Source organism: Mixophyes fleayi, chromosome 2 (genome assembly GCF_038048845.1).
Source record: "Mixophyes fleayi isolate aMixFle1 chromosome 2, aMixFle1.hap1, whole genome shotgun sequence".
In the NCBI taxonomy this organism is placed as follows: Eukaryota; Metazoa; Chordata; class Amphibia; order Anura; family Limnodynastidae; genus Mixophyes; species Mixophyes fleayi.
In genome coordinates this window covers 199581734-199608880 of record NC_134403.1, presented here as the reverse complement: position 1 = coordinate 199608880, position 27147 = coordinate 199581734, and the positions used below count along the sequence as shown (strand labels likewise).

The window sequence follows — 27147 nt, the reverse complement described above, 5'->3', positions numbered from 1 at the left end:
TGAGTGCATTCAGAGTAAGTGGCACAGAAAAATCGTCTATTTTTGTTTTATCTTCATGCATATTTAAATTATCCATCATCACCATGGCATATCTAGTTATTTAATGCTTCCAATAGGTGTTAAAAAGTTCCTCAGCTGTAACGCAGTCAATGTATTATGAAAAAGGGAAAGGCAAGTGACTGTCGTTTAAATGCACAAAGGTGAGATAATGGTCTTCCACATCACTAAACTGTCTACTCTACTCAGCATTAAAACGGAGCATCTAGAGACTATAAGCCATACAGCCGGTTCAAAAAATATATACAATATGATAGCAGATGAAAAACGCAAGAGTTGTCACCTTTATTAAGGACAATAACATTGAACAGCTAGATGTGTTGCATTATTTCTCTTGCATATTTGTCTAGGCAACATCTGGCACTCTGTGTATTGTGGTTTCATGACATTTTAACATTTAATTTCCTTTTTTTATTAAAGAATATTAGATTGTACTAGGTAGATAATGTAGTGCTTCATCTCATTTTTTAGATGCTTGTTTGATAGCTTTTCATATTTAAGGAGTCGTCGTGGCGCACTTAAGATTCCATGGGGATGCATTTGTGGCCTAGCATTGTCAAAAAGGGCAGCCATGTCTGGCATGCTTAATCCGAGAATGTGTTGTTGTAGGTTGTTAAAAAAAAATCCCTCACAGCAACATATTTTTTCCTGTAACATTTTTTACAATCTGTTCACAAAACTGTAAACATACATGTATGTGTATATATAATCTTACAGAAATATATGGAACATGTCATAACAGTTCTTAAACTGCAGTATTTATTTGCATAAAACGGAGGTGACCTTCACACACTTGCCTTGTGGAATTTATCTCTGAAATTTTGGTGGTCTTGTGACATATGAGAAGATCTGGATGAATAACTTGTGGGAACTCTCACATAACTGCGCTTCCTTGGTGCAGTCTTATGGCTCTAATACACGGATGTTGAGCAAGATAAATGCTACAGCATGTTAAAGCATGGCAATATCTTCTCACTTTAACATGGACTATGTTAGTCTGCCCCTTCCCTCACCTGTTCCATTTCTGAAGACGTAAGGGGTCATGTCTGATGCGTTTGAGTTTGAAGTCCGCACAATTGTGTGCGCTCATTTTGTGAGCATCTGCAGTGCCATTTCCCATAAGATACACTACACAAACTAGCATACATCCAACTCTGGATAGGCGCACATTGTGCCCATTAACATGTTTTCCCTGTGACATACATCCTCTTAAAGACATAATTCTTCCAAAATTCAGGATGTGGATTTGTGTGTATTGAAAAGTGGTATGTTGGTGAAGTGTTGGACTGTTGTGGGAATATAGAAAGCATTGTCTTGGTGTTTCTGCTCGCCAGAGCTACTGGTTTACCCACTGGTATATCAGACAGTATGTCAGCAAGGGGCACTTCACTCTCATCTGCATGGAATTTGTGAAAGTACTGAAATTTATGATATCCATCCGCAAGACTATTGCCACTTTTGATGAGTTTCTGGAGCCTGTATAATCAAACATCATGAAAACCAACGCATACATGAGGACTGCTATATCTACAGAGAGAAGGCTTCCATAAAGAAATATATTATTTTCATCCATATTTACGCCATATTATATTCATGCAATACAAATATATGTATGAACCCCCTACAAAAAAAAAGAAGAATAGAAGTCATTAGGGAGTCCCATGACCTGTACCCCATCATAAGGAGTGCTTTCATAGTTCACTTCAAATTGGTTTACTATATTTTTCCTTACTGTAGGGGTTTCATTATTAGTTTCAATTTAATATGATTTTTATTGGTATTTATTTTATCCCTATTGTGTTCTTGCATGCTGTGTTAATGAATGTTATGAGTTATTATAATTTTATCAAAATAGATGTAGACCTATGGCAGGTCAGGAGGTTCTAAAATTTCTAAAACCTCCCCAAAGGGTCGCAAAATAATGTAAAGAATTCAAACTCATAGCCGCTTGGGGAAGGAGTAGAGAATAATTTCCTTGTGAGCTTGTAGCTGAGGAGGCTTTCTGTTTAATACCAAGTATAATGAAGCCATATCCTAACAGAAGACTTGATTTACCTAGCAAATTCTTCAATCACCAGCTAAGTCATGTGCATTGTTTAGTGGAATGTTCCTTCAGCATATAAATGGAAAGTGTTCTGTAATAACTGGGAAGTCTTTTGCAATTCCATAGAACTTACTTCTTCTCAGGTTGATATGGCCATAAAGGTGTCATAGGTCCAACATAACTTTGTATGCCAAAGAGTGGGCTACAATTTTGAGGAGTCCATTTTCCATGAAAATATAGCGTGGACAGTTTTAGCAATCAAGGGCATGCATTCAAAATAAAAGACTAGTTTTCACAATATTTTGTTTCTCTAGCCAGGGAACCATCCTAGTAATAATAATAATAATAATAATAATAATAAAATATAATCAGATCTAACCTTGAGATAGAATGTTTTCCTAATAATTGGAGAATGGAAAGTATGGTGCGAAGAGCATATATAGTTATTAGTCCAAAACGTTGCAACGAGGTATCTTTCTGGACTGCGTAGTAGAGTGGTCCCCACAATATAATAAGAAAACCATCAACTGGTCTTAATCGCACCAAAAAATGTACCTGGACTGCGTAGAGGAGTGGTCACCACAATATAATTTAAAAACCCTGAACTTGTATGATTCGCACCAATAAATGTATCTGGACTGCGTAGAGGAGTGGGTCACCACAATATAATAAGAAAACCATCAACTGGTCTTAATCGCACCAAAAAATGTACCTGGACTGCGTAGAGGAGTGGGTTACCACAATATAATTTAAAAACCCTGAACTTGTATGATTCGCACCAATAAATGTATCTGGACTGCGTAGAGGAGTGGTCACTACAATATAATTAATAAAAAACCCTCCACGGCTCTGAATTTCCCAAAAAAATATTCTGGACTGTGTAGTGGGGTGGCCCCGATACTAAATTTTTTTTTTAATTAGTTTTTTGTATATTTTTTTTATTAACTTTTTTTTAAATTTTTTAAACACTTGGGAATATTGGGGAAATAACTATGCCCTTAGAAGCACAGAGCACGGGACACAGGACCACTGGACTGAACAGGACACAGCACACAGGACCCAGCAGCACCACTGAACTCAAAATTGACAGAGCACAGCACACAGCACCACTGGACTTATACTGCAGAATGTGTGAACTTTGTAATATTGCAGCAGTACCACTGGACTTTTACTGCTGAATGTGTGAACTTGGTAATATTGCAGTACCAATGGGCTTATACTGCAGGATTGGTTTGGCAAATTTTGTTGTAATTAAATTTTTTTAAATTATTTTTTTAATTTTTTAAACACTTGGGAATAATGGGGAAATAACTATGCCCTTAGATGCACAGACCAAAGGACACAGCACGACTGGACTGAACAGGACACAGCACAGGACCCAGCAGCACCACTGAACTCAAAATTAACAGAGCACAGCACACAGCACCACTGGACTGATACTGCAGTACAGAACACAGCACAGCACAGAACAGCACAGCACAGCACAGCACAGAACTAAACAGCACAGCACAGCACAGAACTAAACAGCACAGCACGAGATCTACCAGAACAGAGGACCACCTAACACACCCTCCCTCTACCCTGATCAATGCCCGAGTGAAGATGGCGGCGACTAGCGGGGAATTTATAGGTTCCGAGTATCGCGAGATCCGACAACGGGATTATGACTCGGAGCCTCGCTTTCAAGTTTTCATTTGGCGCCAATACCCGGATCTGTCTCGGATCCGACTCGGATCGGCAACGCTCGGGTGGGCTCGGATTTAGGAAATCCGAGTGCGCTCATCTCTACTCTGAATAGAGTAGGTATAGGAACAAGTGCAGGGGTACAGGGGAGCGGCTCAGGATGGTGATAACAAGGGAGAATAAATAAAGTAAAGTTTTATATATTTAAATAAAGCCTTTTGAGAAATACTAAAAATACTCTTGCAGCTGTTCTCTAGTAAATACCTCTATTAAATAATCCTGCTGAATGAAAAAATTCTACCAAATGTTCTGTCTGAATATAGTTTAATTAGTACCTATAATTGTGATCATTACCAATAAGGAATGGTAAGTGCTTTTTTCTCCTCTTTTACTCTTTAGATACCCTGATAGTGTTAGACATGGGCTGTGAATAATTTAATTTCATTACAAAACTTTTTTACTTGCTTAATATAAATAATCATGCTGCAGCTATTCTAAATAGGCTGTTAAATTGAGGGTTTTTCATCGGCCACAATAAGAATCATAATTCTGGGAGATTTTCAGGAACATTGGGACTCACTGTTCTATAACATTCCACACAGTGATTAGCAGCTCTTAAATCTTCTGTCGAGTAAATATTGTATTCCAGGGCACCCAAGGGAAACCCTGGTGCTATGTGCAGCTTCTTGATGCAAGACCAAAGTGTCAGAACTAATTAGAATCAACACTTTCTCTAGGTAGTGTTCAAAAGCACTTAATAGCATGAAAAACGACTATTATATGTGTGACATGAAGCAAGAATTCAGTTTGTACTTTTGTTCCAGCTGCTGATTTGACAATCTGCTACCAAGAATGAAATGTTGTGTAATCACAGGTAATTAACTCTATTAATGCCAGAGGTATTCAAAAAGAGCTAAAATTTAATTTATGAATTAGATGTTGCCATTTACAGAAAAAAACATTTATAGGTTTTAAATCTGAAAATATTAAATTAAAGGATTTATAAAATCTATTCTACATTTAATTAGAGTTTCTGCTTCTGGCTGTTAATATTTATGAAAAACAGCCACCAAACACATGTACTTGGTTCAAGGATTGGGAATGGGCAGTTATGCCATCAGAGAACTGTCCATCATAGGAAAATATAACATCTATTGGAATTGTTGGAAAGAAACATTTGGTAGCACAAAGCTTAACCTCATAATTTGCCTATAAGTAAGTACCTCAACACAATATGGGATTTTCCTACGGGCACGTGGCTCTCCTCCATCTTTCTTAATAATGATCAGAAATCAGGAAAACAAATCTGAACATTCAGTATTTCAAATTGTTATCCAACTGGCTCTTGGTCAAACCACCATCTAACAAAAAACTGCAAAGATTTAAAAAGCACAGGGTAAAACTTAAGGGGTACCGTATATACTCGAGTATAAGCCGACCCGAATATAAGCCGAGGACCACAGAAAACTGGGGAAACTTATTGACTTGATTATAAGCCGAGGGGGGGCTTTTTTAGCATAAAAAATGTGCTGAAAAACTCGGCTTATACACGAGTATATACGGTATATTTATGGAAAGGCAAATCAATAGGGTTTATTTTTCACTTCGCCCAAATGATCAAGGGGGCTACTGAAGTGATAACCCTGCCAGCTGTAAGATTCACTGGCTTTCGCCGGTAAAGAGTTGCTGGCAAAGCCTATTTAACTAGTATTGCGGGGGTACTCAAAATGGTGAAAACCCACCAAAAGCATTAAAAAAAACTTACTTCTTTGAATAAGGCATTTCTTTTAAAGCACTAATGTTTAAATATATGCTTTTATAGATCTGGTATTACTACAATCCCTCATACCACCCAAATTCCTCTGCTACATAGACCTTATCTGGTAGCTGCTATATGTTCAATTTAATAATCCACTTCCTGTATTTGCCGTATTTTGATTTTATTTATATTTTTTGGTTTTGTGGTGCCCTTAATTTCTTGTCCATTCCATTCCCCTTTTCCCTTATTATTGCACACAGGCAATCTTCCGCTTGGGTTCCTAAACATCACACCTGCAATGTTGGTAGCAATGACTGTTATTAATCTTATGTGTTAATGTCACCTTTATGTCCATACCTAATGCCTGTGATCAATGTGTTTCATTATATTTGTAAATGATATTAAAGTTGTTGAAAATAAATAAATATATGTTTTCATTTCTTCAAATAAATTCAAGTAAGTGGAACTGAATCCAAAATCTCGAATTTCATGCATGCGCCTATCTGGTGGGGTTGGCAAAGAGGTAGTTTACATCTCCAATATTGCTCAGTTGACTCTGCAATATTTTTTTTTTTTTATAAATGGTGGTGATAAGTGATTTTTTACCACCATGATATCCTGCAATAAAAAAAATCCTACTTATTGCCAGGATGGGGACTACTAATGAGAAATAGGCCATAAAGTCTGTCCATATTATGTTACGAGACTGAATCCATCAAACAAACCATTATATGGCCTGCGTAGGGACTCCCTTTATTTCCCAGAAACATCTGGAACCTGGAATATTGTTGTCCAATAGATGACCTTCTATTTTTCGCTACCAACCACTGATTTCCCCTCTTAACACTGACTGGCTATCTGCAGTTCATTCTGCCCCATCACCTAGAGCATTGGTGCCTTGGCACCAACACTGCATATATCTTTAGCTAAATTTTAGGAAGGATATTGCACTTCTGCCGTAAGTGAATATTCAACCAGATTTTAAGAAACCACTTTATTTTCATGCAGGCATTTTCATTAAGCAGAGATGAGCAAACTCCCAGCGAAATATCCCGTAAATTCATTTTCCCAAATTTAAAGTACCACAATTATAATCTTCGAGTTCCTCCTGGATCCCGCCATGATGATTTGCATAATCAAGCCCTTGAACCCCCTCATCACACTCCCACACTTTGTCCCTTGGACTCTATATCCCTTTATAGAACAGTTTCCAGGTAGCTCTATTGGTTTTCATTACTGTGCTACTTTTGTCGTTGATCTTGAGATGAAGAGCTGTTTGTGATAGTCCAGACTTGGGTTTGTTATGAATGCTTCAAAAACAAATCGTATGCAACAAAGCAGAGTAAATGCATAAAAATGAATGTGTATTTCTCGCTGACAAAACCCAGCTGTAATCACAGAAAACTCTGACATTCTTTTTTTTTTCTTTACCTTTCAAAGTTTTTGTGTGTTTACACTACTGGTAAACAAGCCTAACCAAATTGATATAGTTATATTAAAAATACATTGCATTAAGTATGGAATCGGTTGTTGGTCTGGATTCGGTTAGCGTGATTTATCTATTCAATTAATGGGGCAATATTCCTCAGCCTTTAAATCTATATTAAGAAGAAATGCATGTGCAACCATTTAGAGCTCTGTGTCAAATAGGCAAAGAGTGAGAAAGGCCAAATAATCTGTTAATAACTGAGAAAGAAAAATCACGGTCTGCAAGATCTACATTTTCACTGGCAAACAGCCAACATACAGCCTAAAATGAGCAAAAGTGTAATGTCGTCTGACCTAAGTTCCCTAGCATAATACAGGTTGAACTGATGACCAAGCTGAACTGTTCTTCAGGACAAAATGTTACCTGTACCAACATGTCTAAATATATATGGCTTACAGTAATCACTTCAAGATAATAGGAAATATATCTGCACCAAATGTATCAAGTCCTGTATTTCAATAGATCCAAAATGTGTTAATAATGAAAATTGTGTACTAGGATTAACTCAAGACAACTAGGTGGCAGTATTCAGTTCCAATCAGGCCCATATCATTTAGGTGTTTCTCCACGATTTGATGTACAGTTAATGAATATTTAAGTTTTACAACTTTCATTTTGGAGTATCGATTTTGACAAAGCTTTTTTTTTATTAATTAAACTGCATTTAAATTCTTATTTATTCTAAATAATTAATATTTATAATAAAAAATACTTATTTTTAGTGTTTATCTAAACATGCCCATTTTGCCTCATTATAATTTACATGATTTAAAAATATGTGTTACAGTGTACATATTAAGGAAATATGACTAGAATGCCTGTGTTACAGGGGTAGTATGTATGCATTGTATAAAAGAGATGTCACATGTAACAGAACAAAGCAGAACCATGTTTGGAGCATTTCAAATTCTGAATTCTTCTTTATGCAGATAATTCCCTGCACTGTCCCAAGTTACATGAAAGATTCGGTTGTGGCGTCACACTTGTCAAACGAACAACTAACACCTTTTTAAAGGTGCCAAGTCATTTTCTGGAAAGTGTTCAGAACATACTGGCAATGGCAAAAGCTTGTTAGATCACTTTATTTTCATGTCATTAACTGCTGCTTTATTGCTTAACAACAGAAAGTGTTTTGGGGTGAGATCCCAGAATTAGTGTTTAAACTGCTACTGCCCCTGTAACAGGAGTGTGATTAAACTCTATTAACAATGAAAAGTGTATGCCAATGTATGCTAGTGTTGTTAAACAGAATAGGATGTGTACATTAGGATTCTTGTTATATCCATCATCTGAACTGCTATAAGCTGCAAACTATATATAAATGACAATAGTTTTTCAGTTGATAAACTGGGATTTCATAAACATATTAAAATATAATTATATATAATTTATATAATTAGTACTTTGTTTTAGGGATTAACTTCTTTGGTGATTTCAAGCTGACAGTGGTGTTTGTTTCTCAATTGTAGGTAAGTGATATATAAACTAATCTCAGTTCAGACACTGTTAAAGATGGCTGGCATGAATACCTCCAAACATTTTTTAGCCACAGCTATACACCATTAAGCATACAATTAAATGTGAGCAAGAAATAGAAATGTGACCCCAAATGAATAACCTGTCTTATGTCTATTGCTGACTGCTATAAGAAATACAAAAAGAGCAATATCCTTCCTTAACAGATTGATCCCATGCATGTCAGGTCTGAAAGCAAGCACTATCTGTAACAACACAAGCTGCCTTTATGCCATCCAGGTAATTACAGGCTCAGGTCAAGGATTCAAGACAATATTGATTTCATGCTGTACCAACAATGACCCTCAAGCCATGGCTGTATCTGCTCATGTAGGGACAGCCTTAAAGGGTCTGTGACGCCAGGAATCCTCAGGCCCTATCATTGCCAGTAATAAGACACCAATGACCACTCAACCTTGTCAGTTGTTGCCCACAGCAATTAGAGCAGATTGGGAATCCATACCCTGGGTGACTTCATCTGCCTGCTGCATTCACACATCCTGCCCACCTGAATGCATAATCACTGTCACAGAAAGCATAGAGGCATCTCTTTTACTGGTCAGATAGTACAATGCATAATCACATCATAGTAATACAGGCATAAGAGTAATACATTGCACTTTTTTAAAACAATAAACGTATCTTGCAGTGTCGTAGAGTATTGTATAGTACTCACACAAGTGAGTGTGAAAGCTTTGCATTAGAAACATAATGGCATTAATATAAGTATACACACTAACAGAATGTCAATGGTAAATATTAACAGTTGCATAGCTAGTACAGTTTAACAAAAGACACAGGTCCAGCAAGTTCAACTTCACATAAAATTTAATTGCGTTGATCCTAATGTGAGAGTAGCGAAAGTTAAACAAAGCAAAGCAAAACAGAGGCGCAAATTTGCACCTTGGAAAAGCATGTTTCACTGCGGGAGGTAACGGTAGTTACATTTAAAATATACAGACACATTTAGAGTTGGAAAGGACATGTCAGAGCTCTACTATAAAAAGGGTAAAAATAAAGCTGCCCAGTACTTGTGTGCTACATAAAAAAGCAGACAGCGTTTACCCTGTAAGCAAAAATATAAACTAAATGCACTTTTGCACTACAATATGGTTTGTCCAGGAGCAAATTTGCTTTTTCCTTTGCTCATAACTCTAAATGAAGGCCTTGACCTCACAGGAGGAAAAACATTTCTGACCCTAGAAATAGCAATCACATAAACTCCCTGGATAACACACCTCCACAGAGCACATTGGATGCTAAATAAATGTAATATCAGCTCCTAACTCTAATATTACAAATCTGGTATTCGATTCAACAGGTACAATTACTAATATATTAAGTTCACAATTAGATCAAATACAATCTAAACCACAAAATATAAACCTAATATTGTGATATTATGTAATATTGTGTTCCCTCAAATAAAATTTAAACATAAGCTAAAATATCATACTTGTCAACTTTTCCTCGTTGGCTTCAGGGAGATCCCGGGGAAGGTAGGCATGCGGGGGGAGGGGCTTGATGAATTGCATCATTTTGGTACTGCCCCCTAAACGGTTGTCACAATTCTGGCCAACCACAGCAGGGTGGGGCTAAGATGACGCAATACTTGCGTCACTAAGCCCCCCCCCGCCACTTATCTATTGCGGGGGCGAGAACCGCTAGGTTGCCCTGCTCTCCCGGAGAAATGAGGGAGACTCCCGGACATTCCGGGAGAGTAGGCAACTATGCGTTAAAGAAAAGCAGTTAATGAATCTCTGGAGACTGAAGTGTCTTTTACATTTCTGTCTCCATTAATGAAGTTGTGTTGTCTTAACTGTCAGTCTTTGATTAAATCTTAGTCTCTATGAAAATGGCCACCTCCATAGGCATCAATACATGGACATAGGACACAATTTCTGAACTGTGTCATCATGCCACAGATGGCGAAGTCAACCACGTCTTGTACTGGCTCAGCATCAGGGAGAATGCCAGACTCTTCAGGGAGTGGGTGAGATCACCCCTATTTCAGGGAGTCTCCCTGACATTCAGGGAGAATTGGCAAGTATGTAAAAGATCTGTAAATGATACTCAAGTGAAACAGTGGGCTTTACTTAAATCCTCCAATCCTATGTCCTATATTCTCTAATCCTATCTCCTGCAAACCCAACCCCACTCAAGGACACAACAGCATAAAATTAAGTTATATTGAAGGTACTCATAGTTGCCTAGTCTCCCAGGAATTTCCGGGAGTCCTGGAACATGGTGGAGGCGTGGTTAATGACTTGATTTGTGACATCAAGCCCTGCTATTCAATCCTGGGGGAGGCAATGCCATGCCCGCTATGCAATGCCGATTTGCGATTGCGGTAGCACACCCCTTCCATCACAAGGTTTTAAAAGTGGGCAAGTATGACATATCTCAGTTACAGCAGTACAACATTATTTTTTTTAAAAATGGCATATTATATGTATACGACAAGTTTAATGCTCCTTTTACAGGGCTTGTAACAACAATGGAACAACACATGCAAACTTGTTAATACCTTCTTCATGTTCTTTGGAAACACTTGTGTTAACATTCCATAATCTTTATTACAGTTTATTCCAACCCTAATTTTATGGGGGGAATTCAATTGCCCACGAAGTAGCGCAGCATTGAACCTATTACCGTTAATACGGTAATTTTAACCCTGCTTTCTGCTCACAGCTCAGGGAGCTGCAAGCAAAAAGCCGTATTAATAGTAATTACATGCACTATTACCGCAATATCGGTAATAGTGCGTGTTGTGAACATAGGGAACTTACAGTTATTTATAAGGGATGAATCATAACTCCAGTGTTATATGTTATATCAAATAAATCCATTGATAAGTTTAGCTACTAAAGTGTAAAATGTGAGGACAGAAAGTCTGATTTAAATGTATTGGAGGGCTTTGCACATGACAGCTTTAAAGGGCCCCTGCTGTGAGCTATATACTGACACAAGTTAGTTTTTGGACACCTGAATAAAGTTTGTGAATCGATCACAGCTTGACATCCTTGCAGTCCAAGGCAGCATTTTTAAGGCCTAAACAGGTAGATAGAGATATGAGCTTCCAAGGAAAATGCCTTCATAGTTCATATTTTGGGAAATCCAGGTGTCACTCCATACTGAGGAACAGAAATCACACCAGGTTTGTGAATGACACAATGTTTGCTAACAAAAGATGGACAGATTCATAAGAGATTTATTAATAATGAAATTGTTTCCGTGTGACGCTCCACAGAAAAGTTAGGTCACACAGTAGAATTGGGTAGGGCACTGAGTATGCAATTCATGTAAGTGACACTCTGAAGGTAACCCCTTTTATTTTAAACTTCTCTGCTTGTGTATGTCAATCAATTGTTTATTCATTTTTTTTTATATCTGTATGCCCTGTACTTTTGTATATTAATGCTATAATTTAATATGTGGCGTCCTTGATACTCTAACAAATCCATTAGCCTATAAAGAAGAATATAGCTCGGCCAAGTTAACCCTTTGAATGCCAGTTTGTGATTTGTGGATACATTTGATTAACAAGCTGTGTGTGGTTGCATTTACATTTGTGTAAGAGTCTGGAGGTGTGACGAGTTAACCCTTGGTTCGCTCAAGTGGGTCTTGCTAGTTTGTGAGCAGCTAGAAGCCCTGTGTGCCAATGTGGGACAGTATATTGGGATCCTATTGCCCGTATTCAATAGGTGGTGGCAAACCTGAAGAGTGTGAGGTGTGACCACTGTTTGGGGGCGATTCAGTAGGTCTATAACCTGTGTGATAGGTAGAGAGAGACTGCGGGCTGGAATCGTGTGACCTCATACAGCAAACACCCCCAAAGTCATGGCAGCTGGGAGCGTGTTTGTGACAGTGTGCAGGTCGTGTTACTTTCGGCAGTAATGCTGCCAAATGAAATCCTACCCTATGTTCGTTAAGAAGGTTATTCAGTATAGAAAACATGTGTGATCTACCATTCTGATTTCTCTGACAAATGAAAATGAAATATTATCTATAGACTGCATACAATGGCATCTAGAGGTCACCATAGCCATGAAAAACAACAAACACTAAATAAGATACCTTACATTGGAGTATAACGGTTTTACTAGGCAACTATGCTGATTTCCCAAATAAATTAATTTGCATGTAATATCTCTTTATGTAAATAAAAACACAAAAAAAACCAAACAGTTGAGTATGACTGAACTTTATGTGGAACTGCAGGACTAACATTTAATAATACACAATATTTCAGTGATTAACAGTTTTACAAATCCTACAGGCTCCAAATTGTCTCCCAAATATTGTATTGTAAAATCAAAGCTGTATTTTTCTTTACAATGCACATTGACAAATGATGCTGTCCATTGAAATAAAACAAGTCATTAACAATTTCATAAAAATATGCATAAATCCAGGGCAGGAATGTTACTTGCAAGTAATAACCAGTCATATAAATAGATCAATTTGTTCAGAAGAAATTAATTTATTTGCATAATGCAACAAATTGTATGAATGGTAAACAAGAACTGCAATTAATACCTTAATGTTTTTGTATTTCACTGTTAATCACCTGACATGACATGTTGTGCTTTCGATCCTAAATATGGAAAATGTTACAGGCTAATAATCTTGCAGTGACATCCAATCATATATTCGACACACAGGCACACATGTAGTATATGTAATATACTAGAAAGGCAAGTCAAGATCCACTCTTCATATATGCATATGTATATATAGGAAAATGTAGTACATGAATCATAGCTTAGGGGTCTATTTATCAAAATGTGGTGATAAGGATGATTTGCTGTGGTCACTTATTGGACAATTTATCATGAAAATATTACCAGGGCAGTTGATACTGGGCCTGTCTCTGTAGATATGCACATGCAAAGGCATGGGGAAGCTATGGCCGGCAAATCATACTGCCAGCTGGAGATAAGCACTGCTATCAAAGTCGCTAACACTTTCCTGTATAGGACGAAGCGAGAAGAAAATACAAAAACAGAAAAACACCTGTTTCCAACTGCAATAGGGCTTATCTGATGTCATCAGATGCGGCCACGGGGGAAAGTGTTGAATTTTGCATCCGGGGGGCGGCCGGCCCCCCGGGCCAGCCCGCCCCTGTTTATCACTCTTAAATAAATTGACCCCTCTGACTTGTAGGGGGGTATTCAATTGTTAGCATTAACGAAAAAAAAGGAGCGCTCAAAAAATCTTAGCGTTAATACGGTAATTACTCGCGGAATTTCAGCTCGCCGCTCCCTGAGCTAAAATTCCGCGAGTAAACTACCGTATTAACGCTTTTAGCGCGCAATATTACCGTATAAACGGTAATATTTTTTGAGCGCTCGTTTTTTTCCGTTAACGCTAACAATTGAATACCCCCCGTAGAGTCAGAGGAGTCGATATGAGTCTTTTGAGTCAATATGAGTCTTTTGTCCCAGATGCAAACATAAAAATCATAACATCTCTATATTGCACATTTAGTGTAATTAATATGTATATTATATAAAATATTAATTTTCAACATCTAGTTGGTTGTACTATTGATTCACATAAAAAGCTTTCAAGTCCTGATGATAATAACTAAGTAATATTGCAAGGCTATTGCCTAATAAAACAAGTATAGCCATGTTTTCATTGACTGTTGGCGTGGTTAATTTATAGTCATTAGGATTACACCCCAGACGCTGTCTCTCTGTCTGACGTGTCTATTGGTTATAGTGGGCTGGCACATGACGGTATGCCATACTGCCACTTCTCCCACTGCTTTGATTGCACAGATACCAAATTCCATTCACTTATACTTTCCTTACTGCCACTACTGTATACAGTTGTCCTAAATGTCGTTACTCCTAAAAATGGAAGGATTAAGGATGTGCATAGATATTAAACTTTCAATCTACAGGAGAATGATGTAAATAACTGCAATATATATGATGATTTGTAAGTACTAAATAACTGCTTACATGAAAATCTGCATCATAATATGAAGGTTGCCACAATATTTAGTTTACAATGCACTCACAAATGTTATATATCTCTTTTATACCATTAAATGCAATTTTAAACCTTATTTATTTTGATAGTTGCCCAGGTCAAAGCAAATAAAATTGCCTTAGTCACACATCTGTGTGAGTCCCAATAATTAGCGTACAAAAGAAGTCATATCCTTGTCTTTTCACCAATGTAAATAGGCATATATGAAATTAGAGTGTTCTGCTGCTTACGCTAAGAGTAATACAAAGAGACGCTTATGAATTTGAATGGAATATTAACGCTTTCTGCACTGGAAAGATTTTAGGCATAAAGAAAGATTGTATATATAAGTGATGAGAAACATTAGTGCAACCTTCTTGTAGGTGAGACAAGGCGATGACTGGTGATAAGAGAAGGCGCCACATTACTTACATCTCCTAGCAGCAAGTAATCAACACTTAGATAGGAATCAAAAGCCTCCAATGTAAGGTGCACAGCCTAGAATCGCTTCCTGGTTCAAAGCAGCTATTAAACTTTTATGAGCTGTAGTTCAGACCTGTTTACAGATAAAAACATCCTCATAATATTTCAATAAGTAATAAAAGTACTGTAAGGCCTTTTGTAAATGGCAAAACCTCACTTGCCACAGCCTTTTAATAACAAGGTCAGTTATAGATTTCTGGACTCTCAAATAATTTTCTGCATAAGAAATTTCTGTAAACATACTTGCATTTACACTTTTATATAACAGACTAATAAAATAGGGACTTGGCATGATCATTAAAGTTACCAAGGAGTTTCATAATAACCAACATTTCAAAGATATAAGTCAGGCCACACCCACCATGCCTCCTCCGAAAGGCGTGTGTGGCTGCGTCACAATAGGGGTTTGACCCATTCCAGTGCCTTGAGCTTCTGATGCACTACGCCACTTCCAACCCCCTCCCCAACAATCACCCATAACCCTCTGGTGCCCAGGGCACCCACTCAGCAGGAGACATACCTCCAAACTTATCGTGAGTCGGAACAAATATGCTGTCCATGGGACGACAGGACAGTCCTCTCCAATCAGGACTGTTGGGAGGTGTGGTGTCTACAGGTGGGTCGGAGACCTGAATTAGGTCTAACATTTTGCTTGAAAAAGTTTATTTTCTCCTTATGTATTAAAGAGCAAATGTCATGAAATTAAAAAAATTACTTTACACAGCAGTTCGTACCCTCACAAACTGTCTACACACATGCTTATGTCCCCATAAAATTATAAAATACCAGCCTGAACCTTCCCACAAACCATTCCCATCCCTAAATTATTGCATATAAGCATGTTCACTTCCAACATATTACATACCAGCCTGTGTCCCAACAACTTGTGCCACCTTCCCCTTCAAAAAATAATTGTACCAGCCTGAGCTGGGAATCATAATTGAATACTGGCATCTATTTCTCAACAGGCAGGGCTGCTTGTGGTGTTGCTACTGGTGTTTCTGGCAAGAGTATTTCTGACTATAATAAAAGTAAATGTGCTCATAGTTGCTAACGTACATAATGTGTGCAAGTAATGTGTGCAAGTAACGTGTGCAAGCTACGGCCTATGTAATGTGTGCAAGTAAGAGCTAAATGTTGGGGCCAATTTTAATGTTTCTCAGCAAGTGCACTTGAGACCAAGGTTGTTATTGAGGACATGTCTCCAGTGTACGAAAAGAGGTGAAGTCCAATGAAAAGGAGGACTTTCTCATGCCACCAATGCCACCAAGGCTTCTTTATTAGCCACCATGACGAAAGGTATTTATTTGTCCAGCCCTGATTTATGCACCCCACAAACGGACACTGAATTTGACCTTATCCAGGGCATCATAACCAGTTTTAATATTAATATTGCTGAATTTTAATGACAACTCAAGAGCTCAAGACGGTAAATAACAATGTTGAATCATCTGTGACACTCTTGCATCATATTATAAGGACTCTTGTGACCAGAATGTCACCTTGTGTGATGGCATGTCAGGGTTTATAAAAGCTATTCTAATCCCATATGCTACTGTAATGGACATTATACCCTGCAGGCAGAAAATCATCACTGCTAGAACTGTCATACGGTAACACGACTGCCACATTTTGATTCACCTGCAAACATTTAGAAATAAACTATTAAACCACAGTTGCAGAATAATGCTAAGTACAAGTTGCCTACCACACAATATCACAATCATTGCTTTTATGTTCTTTTGGAACAGGAATGTATGCAGGAAGCATAAACTACATTTTTATTGACTTCTGTCAAATGCCAAAGAGTTCCTCAGATTTAAATAACAAATGTAATATAACTGTGTCATCATGTAAGGACTGGTATTTGGAGTGTAAGCTAACCTGACCGGTGGCTGCCAGGTTTTCAACAGAAAAAATACCGACACTTATCCTGCATACATGAAGATGCTGACAGGCTAAATGCTGGGATTTCAATTTCCCCGTCACTGATGAAATACCAAAACTGCGAATGTTAACAGTGACAATGCCGACATTAAATCGGGAACTCCACACTCATATTAACCCTAGTGTTGCTAGCCTAGAAAATCAGTGTGGGGTGTAAAAGAAATTCTAACAGTTGGCAGATCTAATTATAACCTGGGATTGCGTCACTGACAGCGTGAGAAAGCGTGGGAACGCTGACATCAGTGACGCCTTCCCACGCTGTCAGTGACGCAAGTCCCAGGTTATAAATAGATCTGCCAGCTGTTAGAATTGTATTATGCTACAGGTTGCTTCTGTTTTCAGAAGCAGTTTCAGCGTTTCTAGAAGATTTTTTTTTTTTTACCAAGCATGTTCCGGATGGATTATTTTGGGGATCCAAGCATGTTCCGTATGGATTATTTTGGGGTTCCAAGCATGTTCCGGATGGATTATTCAGGGGATCCAAGCATGTTCCGGATGGATTATTTTAGAGATCAAGCTGCCAGACAAGACTTTTTTTTTTTGCGAACATAATTGAAAATTTTTATTCTGGATTTTGCACAGTATTTGCATATAGTGTGTTCTTTGTTTTAACAACATTGTCCCAGACCAAATGCTATTTAAAAGTTCTTTCATACAACAGGGTACAGGGAGGTTGAGCGATACAACAGCAGCTGCCAGCCATCAGTCTGAGAGTTGGATAGCATTACTATAATGCACAGTTTCATTTCTATTAGCTGTACTGGGTGTTGAATGAATGAATGAATTTATTTATTTATATAGCGCCACCAATTCCGCAGTGCTGTACAGATAATATTTTCCATTCACAACAGTCCCTGTCACATTGGAACTTACAGTTCCAATGTTAACAAATGCACACAAATACGCAGACACATACACTAAGGTTAAGTTAGTCAGCAGCCAATTAACCTATCAGGATGTTTTTTGGAGTGTGGGAGGAATCTGGAGCACCCAGAGGAAACCCACGCAAATACGGGGGAACATACAAACTCCCCACAGATAAGGCCATGGTCGGGAATCAAACTCATGACTCCACACACAGATGTAAGTATGTACAACAAGAAATTCTTATAGCGTAGACCCTCTTACCACTGTCTCTGTTTTTAACAGCCAGTCTTGTTTTATTACTGTGTTTGTTCCCAATTATAACACGTTACAGATTATGCTGGTGCTATATAAATAGATGTTAATAATAAAAATAAGTGTCAGCACCCCGATGATGCAATAGCAGTATAATCTGTGCGGCTGACTGAATGACTGAGAGAGCAATTATTGCAGAGATTTGCACTGCTTGTACATTGGCAGAGTAGGTGGCCACTATAGCCTGTTACTACTTTACAGCTATGTTTCTGCAGTGAGTAAATAACACCAAGGGAAAAGGAAATTGGCTTTAGTGCACTAATAATAATCAAGCACAATCACTAGTAAACACGTAGTTTTGGAGTCTTATGGGCCAATTTTTCAAAGGGAGAAAAGCCCTATGGTCGGCGATAAATGGGTTTTTACCGCTGATGAAAGGGCTTTATCTCACTACGCCCAATAAAAGGCTACTTTCACTGGTGATAGCCTATTTAACAACTAATCACCATTCTGTCATCACCATATCAGGCTAGCGAGAGCAGATTAAAAGTATTTACAAAATGCTATATTCTTTGAAACACATTTAGAGCCCGATTCATTAAGGAGCGTTAAAGCAGATATGTTGCGTATTTTGCGTAAAATCGCTCTGTGCATTCCCCAAACTGGAGCATACTCCAGGGAAGGCAGAAATGTCCTATTCATCTACGAACAAAAAGAACCCTTACTACAGTCTATAAATTCAAGGGCGGAACGGGAAAGGGAATGTGCATATGCATGTAGTCAATATACAGTAAGGATGTGCCAAGCTCAAGCTCAGATTCAAGCTCTGGGCATCTCAAAGGTATATGCTTTTCTGCCATATCACTTGCACCAGCTACAGGGCTGGTGTAAGTACCGATTACTAGGGATGATGGCTGTGTATGCATGCTAGAACATGTGTTTGCAATCAGGAGCAGCTTTAAAAAAAAATTTTTATGTACAGTAGACATTAATAGCATCATAATAAATGTATTTTCTGACAAAAAAAAACCAACAAAAAAACCCACTTTTTAATTTTTTTCGTGATTAATGACTATGGGCCTGATTCATTAAGGATCTTAACTTGAGAAACTTCTTATTTCAGTCTCCTGGACAAAACCATGTTACAATGCAAGGGGTGCAAATTAGTATTTTGTTTGTATTTGTGTGCTACATGAAAATACAGTCAGTATTTAACTTATGTCTGTTAGAGCAGAGCAGACCTAGACCTGTATTGATAAACAGACATATCTTCAGATCCACTTCCTGCTGAATATGGATATGTGTATACCCAATGTGCGTTAAAGAAAATGCACATTACGTTCGCTTTGCGTTCCTTGATAATTTAGGCCCTTTATGTATAACAGTTTAGTTTTAGTTGGCATTAGTGGAACTGAAATCCCAAATCTGTGATTTCAGTTCCACTGCATATACACAAGCTGGTTAGTTGGCTGATATTTGCTTGTATCAGTCAACTAACCAGCTTGGCATACACATCTGCCAAGGCTGGTCCAGCAAAGTACTGTTTAACAGCATAGGCAAAATGTTTTTGGCAAACTGACAAAAGGAAGGGGAGGGGGGGGGGCAAAGTACTTTTTTTAGCAATGACAAGTGGCAATAAAAAAAAACAGCCTTATCTCTAGAGTAAGGAAGCTGATTAATAAGCCCATGTGTCTTAGGGTATGTAAAGCCATTACCTTGATCTGTGTCCACTTCGAGATGAGCAAAGCATGCATGGTACTTAAAACAATGATCTGTTGAAGTACATAATAAATCCATCTGTAGGGGACTTTAGCTATTGGCGCTGGGTATGTGAAAGTCACTGAAGTGGGTTAAATTATATAGATGTGTTACAACAGTGGAAATAAAGTAAGTGACACTAACAAGAGGAAGTTAGTGGAAAACATTGAATAATTAGGCTCCTTAATTGTGAGATTTCTGCCAAAATCCTCAGGCATGCACAAAACCCAGACTACTTGTATGTTGTATGGAGGATTCCAGTATCTCCTTTTTAAAAATATATTTTCTAAAAAAAAAGTAAACTTAGAAAACCCTTAAAAAGTTTTTTATATTTTTTTACGTTAAAAATAAATATTTCCTTGGCAATCAGATTTTAGCATGTCTACTGGTAGCTTAGTTTACTGATATGAAATGGGGGAGCAGTGCCATAAGCACATCATTACAGAAAAGCCTTATTACAGAGACACCTGTGCTAGAAACAGTCCATCCCACCCTTACCTATTAAAAATGCCCCATGACTTTAGTATGTCTGGAAAGTAAATTAAGACTTTTTTTGCAACTATGCATTGTGGCCAGTACAGCACGGTGGCTTAGTGGTTAGCACTTCTGGGTCATAGCACTGGGGTCATGAGTTTGACTCCCTACCATGGCCTTATCAGGGGCAGGCCGCTCAGTCTGACCCCTGTTCGGGCCGCACTATTACTGTAATATCGGTAATAGTGCGCAGGCAACTGAATTTAGTGTTTGATTAAATAATGGACAGTGCTGAAATGTGTTGGCTCTCTGCAGGATTTGGGATGGCAATGTAATTCTGAATCATACAAACATTCCTTAACTGTAACAGGCTGAATTTTAGGGGGTGCCAGATCTTGTTTCCAATATGCATAACGCATCTTTATTATAAATCTTTATTTTAAATCTGTTGTTTTAACTGCCTTCACTACAACCTTTACAAATCCATTTTTGTGTTTGTTACAGTTTCTTTTTACAGTTTAAACCTCAATCCACTCAACAGTCTCTCTGGGGATTTCTGAATCACTACAGATTAAAATCCTCTTCGTCTCCTGACTGCTTGACTAATGCTTTGTGTTTAATAATTCTACTTGTGAGGGATTTTATTTGACAAAATCCTGTTGAACCCCCAGTTGTTTTGCAGCTGTACCGGAGTATAAAACTCATCTCTGCCTTATAACACTGTATCGCTGCACTGTGGGAGACCGCAACAATAACAAGATGTACTATATACACTACAATGTATCTGTATGTTAATGTTACCGAGAAGCATCTGCCATTTTGCTATGAATCATTACATAATGGTTTAGCACAATAGTACTATCACACCGTAGGTTTGTTTATTTGGAACATGAGCATATATTTTACAACTAAGCTTCCCACATCTTCCCACCATGAGGGCTTAGTTGGGTGGAGTGAAGGAATTCTTTGCATAGTACAAAGTAGCTGGTGTGCCTAGTTTTGCAGAGCAATGCAAAAACAAGATTTCATTATGCAGATAATGATTATTAAATCAAATGGTGGAAAAATTCAATTTTCAGAGCTTTTCCCTACTTTTCAGAAGGGTGTATGGCCATCTCTACTCTGCAAAATAACTTTGCAGAAGCCCTGGGCTGGCAGAGATCAGGTCTTGTCTTAACCTTTAAATGGAATGCATTTTGGGTCTACCTGTTGAATTTTGGCAGAGAAGCAGATTACTAGGTGCACTCCAAACAATGTAATAAAAAGCTTCACACACACAAGAGTGCCAAACAGTCCCATTGGCCTGGCTCTTGTGATTCTTTGAAATCATTAATGAGGTAAACGGAGCAGTATTTCAAGAGAAAACAGAAAAGTTTATTTCATTTAAAAGACTGTTACTAAAATAGCAGGATGATAGACTTTGATGTGATGTTTCCACCTCTCCTTACACCTTGGTGCACTTCTAGCTTGTGGAGAAACTAAAACATAGAATTTGACAACAGATAAGAACCACTTGATCCATCGAGTCTGCCCAATGTTTAACCTATGGTAACCTCAAACCTAATTTGATCCTTTATTCTTTGTAATGACATCCTTTTGTCTATCCCAAGCATGTTTAAATTGCTCTACTGTATAAGCCTCTACCACCTCTAAAGGGAGCCTATTCCACTTATCTACTACCCTTTCTGTGAAGTCACATTTCCTTTGAAACTACTTCGCTCCAGTTTCAGTGCAAGTCCTCCTGTTCTAGTACTTCTCTTCCTTTAAAGAATGTTTACCTCCTGAACCTTGTTAAATCCCTTGATATATTTGAAAGTTTCTATCATGTCCCCCTGTTCCCTTCTCTGCTCCAAACTATACATATTAAGATATTTTATTCTTTCCAGGTAAGATTTGTGCTGTAGGTCATGCACCATTGTAGTTCCCTTCTTTGTACAGTCTCTAATGTATTTATATCCTTCTGGAGATATGGCCTCCAGAACTGAACACAGTATTCTAGATGAGGCTGTACCAATGACCTATACAGTGGCATTATTACTTCTTTCTTTCTGCTACTGATTATCTGCTTTTGACATCTGCCAAAAGCAGAAACACCTTGATGCCTGCTGGGTAGTTTATCTTGGTACACCAGTGTAAAACCAGGGTATTTTGCAATGTGCAATTAGTGTACTTCATATATTACTACCTTTGTAAAATAAGTTTTGGTATCAGCTAATACCAGTGCCTCAGGTATTCATTTAGACACCACCATATCCATCAATACTAATCTCAGCACTTCTGCAAGTTTTATTGGAACTGCATACTCATACAGCCTCATAGGGTTGAATTTTGGTAGCAGAAACTACCTGCTCTTTTTAAAATGTGCCTAATAAGACATCACAGGTTTATTTCATCTGTTTGGAACAGCTGTGACAGGCAGTGACTAACTACTACAGGAATGAAACGGAGCTGCATACACAATATGTCTTGCAAAGAAGTTACATTTATCCCTATACAGATGGACTTATGGCTGACACGTGCAGTATACTTGTAATAGAGTGATGAGTTTCTATCAGCCATAAGAACTCTATTTCATGTGCTCCTATAATTTTGAAATGAAATTCCATGACATCCATGTGAACCAAAATAGATTCCACCCCTTATTTATTTTGGATACCAACTATAGTACATCAGTTATGGATATAGCCAAATGGATCCGGTTAATGCATCTGATTATGGAAAAATTAGCATAGTAGAAAAATGATGGTTGTCCAAGAAAAATTAGGATACATGTAAGTTTATCCATGGTGAACAGAAATGAATTTGTTTTATCAATAATTAAATAGACAAATTAACATTAACTCAGTTTTAGAAGAGAATAGTACTTTTTTTATGAAGAGTTGTTACAATAGGAGATCACTCATAAAGCAACACTTCTAAATGAACATAGGCAATCCAGCAACCCCAATATAATCATCCTTTATGGCTAATTGACCATCAAAGGGGCTTCCTACCTGAGCTGGCATCAATAACTGTTGCTCCTGTCCTTCGATCAGAAACAGGACGCGGAGATCCAGGCATGCTGACTGGTTCAGAGCGAACAGGCTGAATCCTATAACAGTCAGGGTTACAAGACATGTTCTTAAGATAAAAAAAAAAAAACTTGCAATATAGATAGATGTTGAATGTTGACTTTTTTAAAGAAATGTACATTTTGTATCACATTTAAAGTGATTTGTTTTCACTAAAATAACTATTTACATCTACAGTATATGAAGCTAGGCAGACATCCCCACACTTATCAGCAGCAAGGACCTCTTCATACAGTTTAATTTTATACAACTTTTCAGAATTAATATCCTGTCTTTGGCCCTGTACTTCAGATGATGATTCTACTGTCCGCATATTCTGCATTTCTCCAAATGGTCTCAATATTATTATACTCCTTATTAGCAACAAATTACACAGTCTACAAAGAGTTGTTATTTAGGAACCCTAGGTTATATTATTTCAAGAACCATGGTAGACTGGCATAGGTCTCTTTGTCATTGGCATTCTCCTTTAAAGGATTAGCCCACCTTTAAATGGCCTTTGTTTTTATTATTAATACTTAATAGACCCATAGGATACATTTTGCAAATTAAAGTATCTATTTAAGTTACTTCATTGGTTAGACAAGCAACGTGTATCTATCTAACTGTAGTATGATTTGAAGACTCACTTTTCATGCTGGAGATCGCAAAACTGCTGATGAGAAGTTTGTGTGGTGGCCTGATGAATGCAGAGGACATCATATAAACCACCTCCCACTGAAGAAAGGAGTCTTCAAATCCAGGTAATATTAGATACACTCTGCTAAAGATTGTTACTAACCAAGTAAACACGGTAGGCAGTTACTTCTAATTACAAAAATAGACCCTTTGGCGCCGATTCAATTGACAGCCTGACTTAGTTTAACGCATCGTTACCCGGTTTTAACTCTAATTTTTCGTCATTTTGGAGCACGATTATTTAACCCACAAATTAATTGCAGATGTTACGCTCCTTATTTGTTTCCCAAACTTACACATCGTGGTGGGTTTTGAGTCTCATATTAAAGTATAGGCAACATGCTTAGGGGCAATTCAACTCTATTTTATCTCAGCGTGTCATTGGCAGTATTATCTCACACTTTAACAGGCCGGGTTAAAAAATATAAAGCAGAAGAAAAGTAATGAAATAAAAAAGATTTCATTAAAAAAATTGCAAAGAGAAGATAAGGCAAGCCTTATAAAGCATGTAAAAAAATGCTAAATGTATTAACAATAGTCTATAATTTCAAATTGAATAGATGGGTGTGTGTGTATGGTTAACAACTACAATATGCAAAGAAAAATTCATTTAACTATGTAAACTACAAAAAAACGAATTTGTGTGTGTGTAGATGGCCATGTTAAACCCTCCCCTCCCCTAAAATTCGCATTTACCTAGGATTAACGTGAAGGGGTGGCGATTACCGATTTTAAATTGAATACCACACAGCGGAAACTAAAAACGGACGCGGCTTCTTAGTAATACCCGCACGGATATATTTTGTACTTTAACTGCAGCGTTACAAAAAATAAGGAGATGAATTGAATCAGCCCCTTTGAGTCTAATAAGTATAATAAAAAAAAGGGTACACAATGGTGAACTTATCATTTACACCTTAGTAAATGGTGTCTTTAAAAAGATCACTTTACATTTGCATTGCAAATAAGTAGGCATGTCCATAATTCTGAGTGTTTTCTGACAGTCAGCAGTGGATATATAATTAACTTAAATTTAACACTATGATTAACTTAAACGTAACAAGTTCCAAATCTCCCATTAGCTGAAAACAGGATTTTGTGTGCAAGGTCATTCTTGTAGTTCACCTATCCCCACACTCCCAGCTTTTCTCTGGAATGAGCTGATCAGAACTGGTTAAACATCCAGTCCAGACACACTTATTTATTTTAATAACTTACTTATCAGTCAAATCAAAACCAATAAGTGCTGTTGAAATAACATGATTAGGAAGTGGCAAGAGGTAGAAAGAAGTTCAAAAATGTTTCATGGTTAGAAAAAGCATTCATATGGAAAAGTAAAAACACATACTTATATGATTTTGAATAGGGTAAAATAAAATTAAATACAATTAAATGTATTACATCTTTGGGGAGTGTATATACTAATTCAGTATATAGCTAATATAAATTTACATAAAGTGGCAAATACAGACTGATGATAATGATGATGACGGTTGCCAGAACTAGCTAGCTACTTCTTATTGGCTTTCCTCATTGATTGCGCCTATATTATATGATTTTATATGTATATTTTAGAATGAAATATTTGCTACTTTCATTCGTACAGGAGAAGGGATATTATACCTAGTGTATTATTATAAGGTTTTTTTTTATTTAAAGCAAACCTAATATCAAATAAGTTTTTTCCCTATGAAAAACAAATGTTACCAAACATATCTTGTGTATCTGGGTGTAATTCTGGTGTAAATCGGATACATATGCTTCCGGTACAGTGCCTTTCTAAGCATGTGCATCCAACTCAGAATGAGCCCCTGTATCTATACATTTGCATTTTACAGAATGTATAGTGAATAAATAAAGTTGGTATGACTAGGTCATTTCTTTAGTTTTTTTTACCATCTTTTCTTTTTATTAATGTTTGTCAAATATATGGGGTACAGAAATAAATAGGGGAAGTGAAAATAAACCATAAAGGGGGTACAGAGTCGGGGAAGAGGAACACAATATCTTCACAGTCAGAATGACTAGGTCATTTCATTCTGCTGTAAAGTATGTTTGGGGTAGGAATTCATTAAGCAAAATTTTGCAGAACACAGTGAATGTTTAGAGAAAATGTTTTGAAAATTTCACTCAAATCTACTCCATTCCCCTCCTAATATTGTGCCACTGAATGACCAGGTCATACCTCCCACAACATCTGTACACACTAGAGATGCTCACTGACCCCCATGTTTTGGTTTTGGTATTGGATCTGGATTACCTTCGTGTTTTGGTTTTGCCAAAACCGCCCTTGCGTGTTTTGGTTTTGTTTGGTTTTGTTTTGCTATTTTGTACAAAATTCCATTTTTTGGGCTAAATACACATAATTTAGGTATTATTTTGTACCTACATTATTATTATTAACCTCATTAACACTAATTTCCAGTTATTTCCATTCAATTTTGACCACCTCACAGGTCACAATATGCTTTTCATACAATTTCAGCCAAATAGTGCAACGATCTGTCTGGATGGTAAGCAACAGAGCAATTACTCAAACACACGGCAGTTCCTACTACATCTAGGAAACATTGCAATGAGCGCTTCATGTGTTTCTTGGATAAGTGAGGTAATTCTACAGCTAGTAAATGTCAACGAGCGCTGACCCCCCCGGGATGTGTGCTTTTATCAGACACACACCAATCCAGAGTGCCAAACAGCGCAGGAAAAAGAGCTATTGAAATCTATAGCAAAAAGGCAGTTGGGTGTCTAACTGTATTTTACACCCTACACTTATAGTTAAATAGAAAAAAATCAGCCTGCAAAGACAGTACGATAAATAGAAATGCCCAAAGCAGCTTTTCTGTTTGGGGCTAGATTACACCTTGCACTAATATTGAAATAGAAAAAAAAATCAGCCTGCAAAGACTGTATGATAAATAGAAATGCCCAAAGCAGTTTTTCTGTTTGGGTGTATATTATTCCCAAACCTTATTAGTGCAAATGATGAAAAATACAGTTTAATCCCTGCTAAGCCCTCCTTAATTCTACAGCTAATAAATGTCAACAAGCACTGCCCCCCCTTCCCCCGGGATGTGTGCTTTTATCA

General features: G+C 37.4%; 1 protein-coding gene across 10 annotated transcripts in view; it reads right to left on the bottom strand.

Annotated features, from left to right (window-relative positions):
* BCAS3 (BCAS3 microtubule associated cell migration factor) overlaps positions 1-27147 on the bottom strand; it is a 1120339-nt gene that overhangs the window by 423825 nt on the left and 669367 nt on the right. For all 10 annotated transcript variants that reach the window (XR_012688055.1, XM_075195324.1, XM_075195323.1 and 7 more), the window contains one exon: positions 23304-23401. Coding sequence is in view for 9 of the 10 variants with exons in the window: in XM_075195324.1 (XP_075051425.1) it covers positions 23304-23401 (98 nt within the window). In the remaining variant the exon portion in view is untranslated. The remainder of the gene's footprint in view (positions 1-23303; positions 23402-27147) is intronic.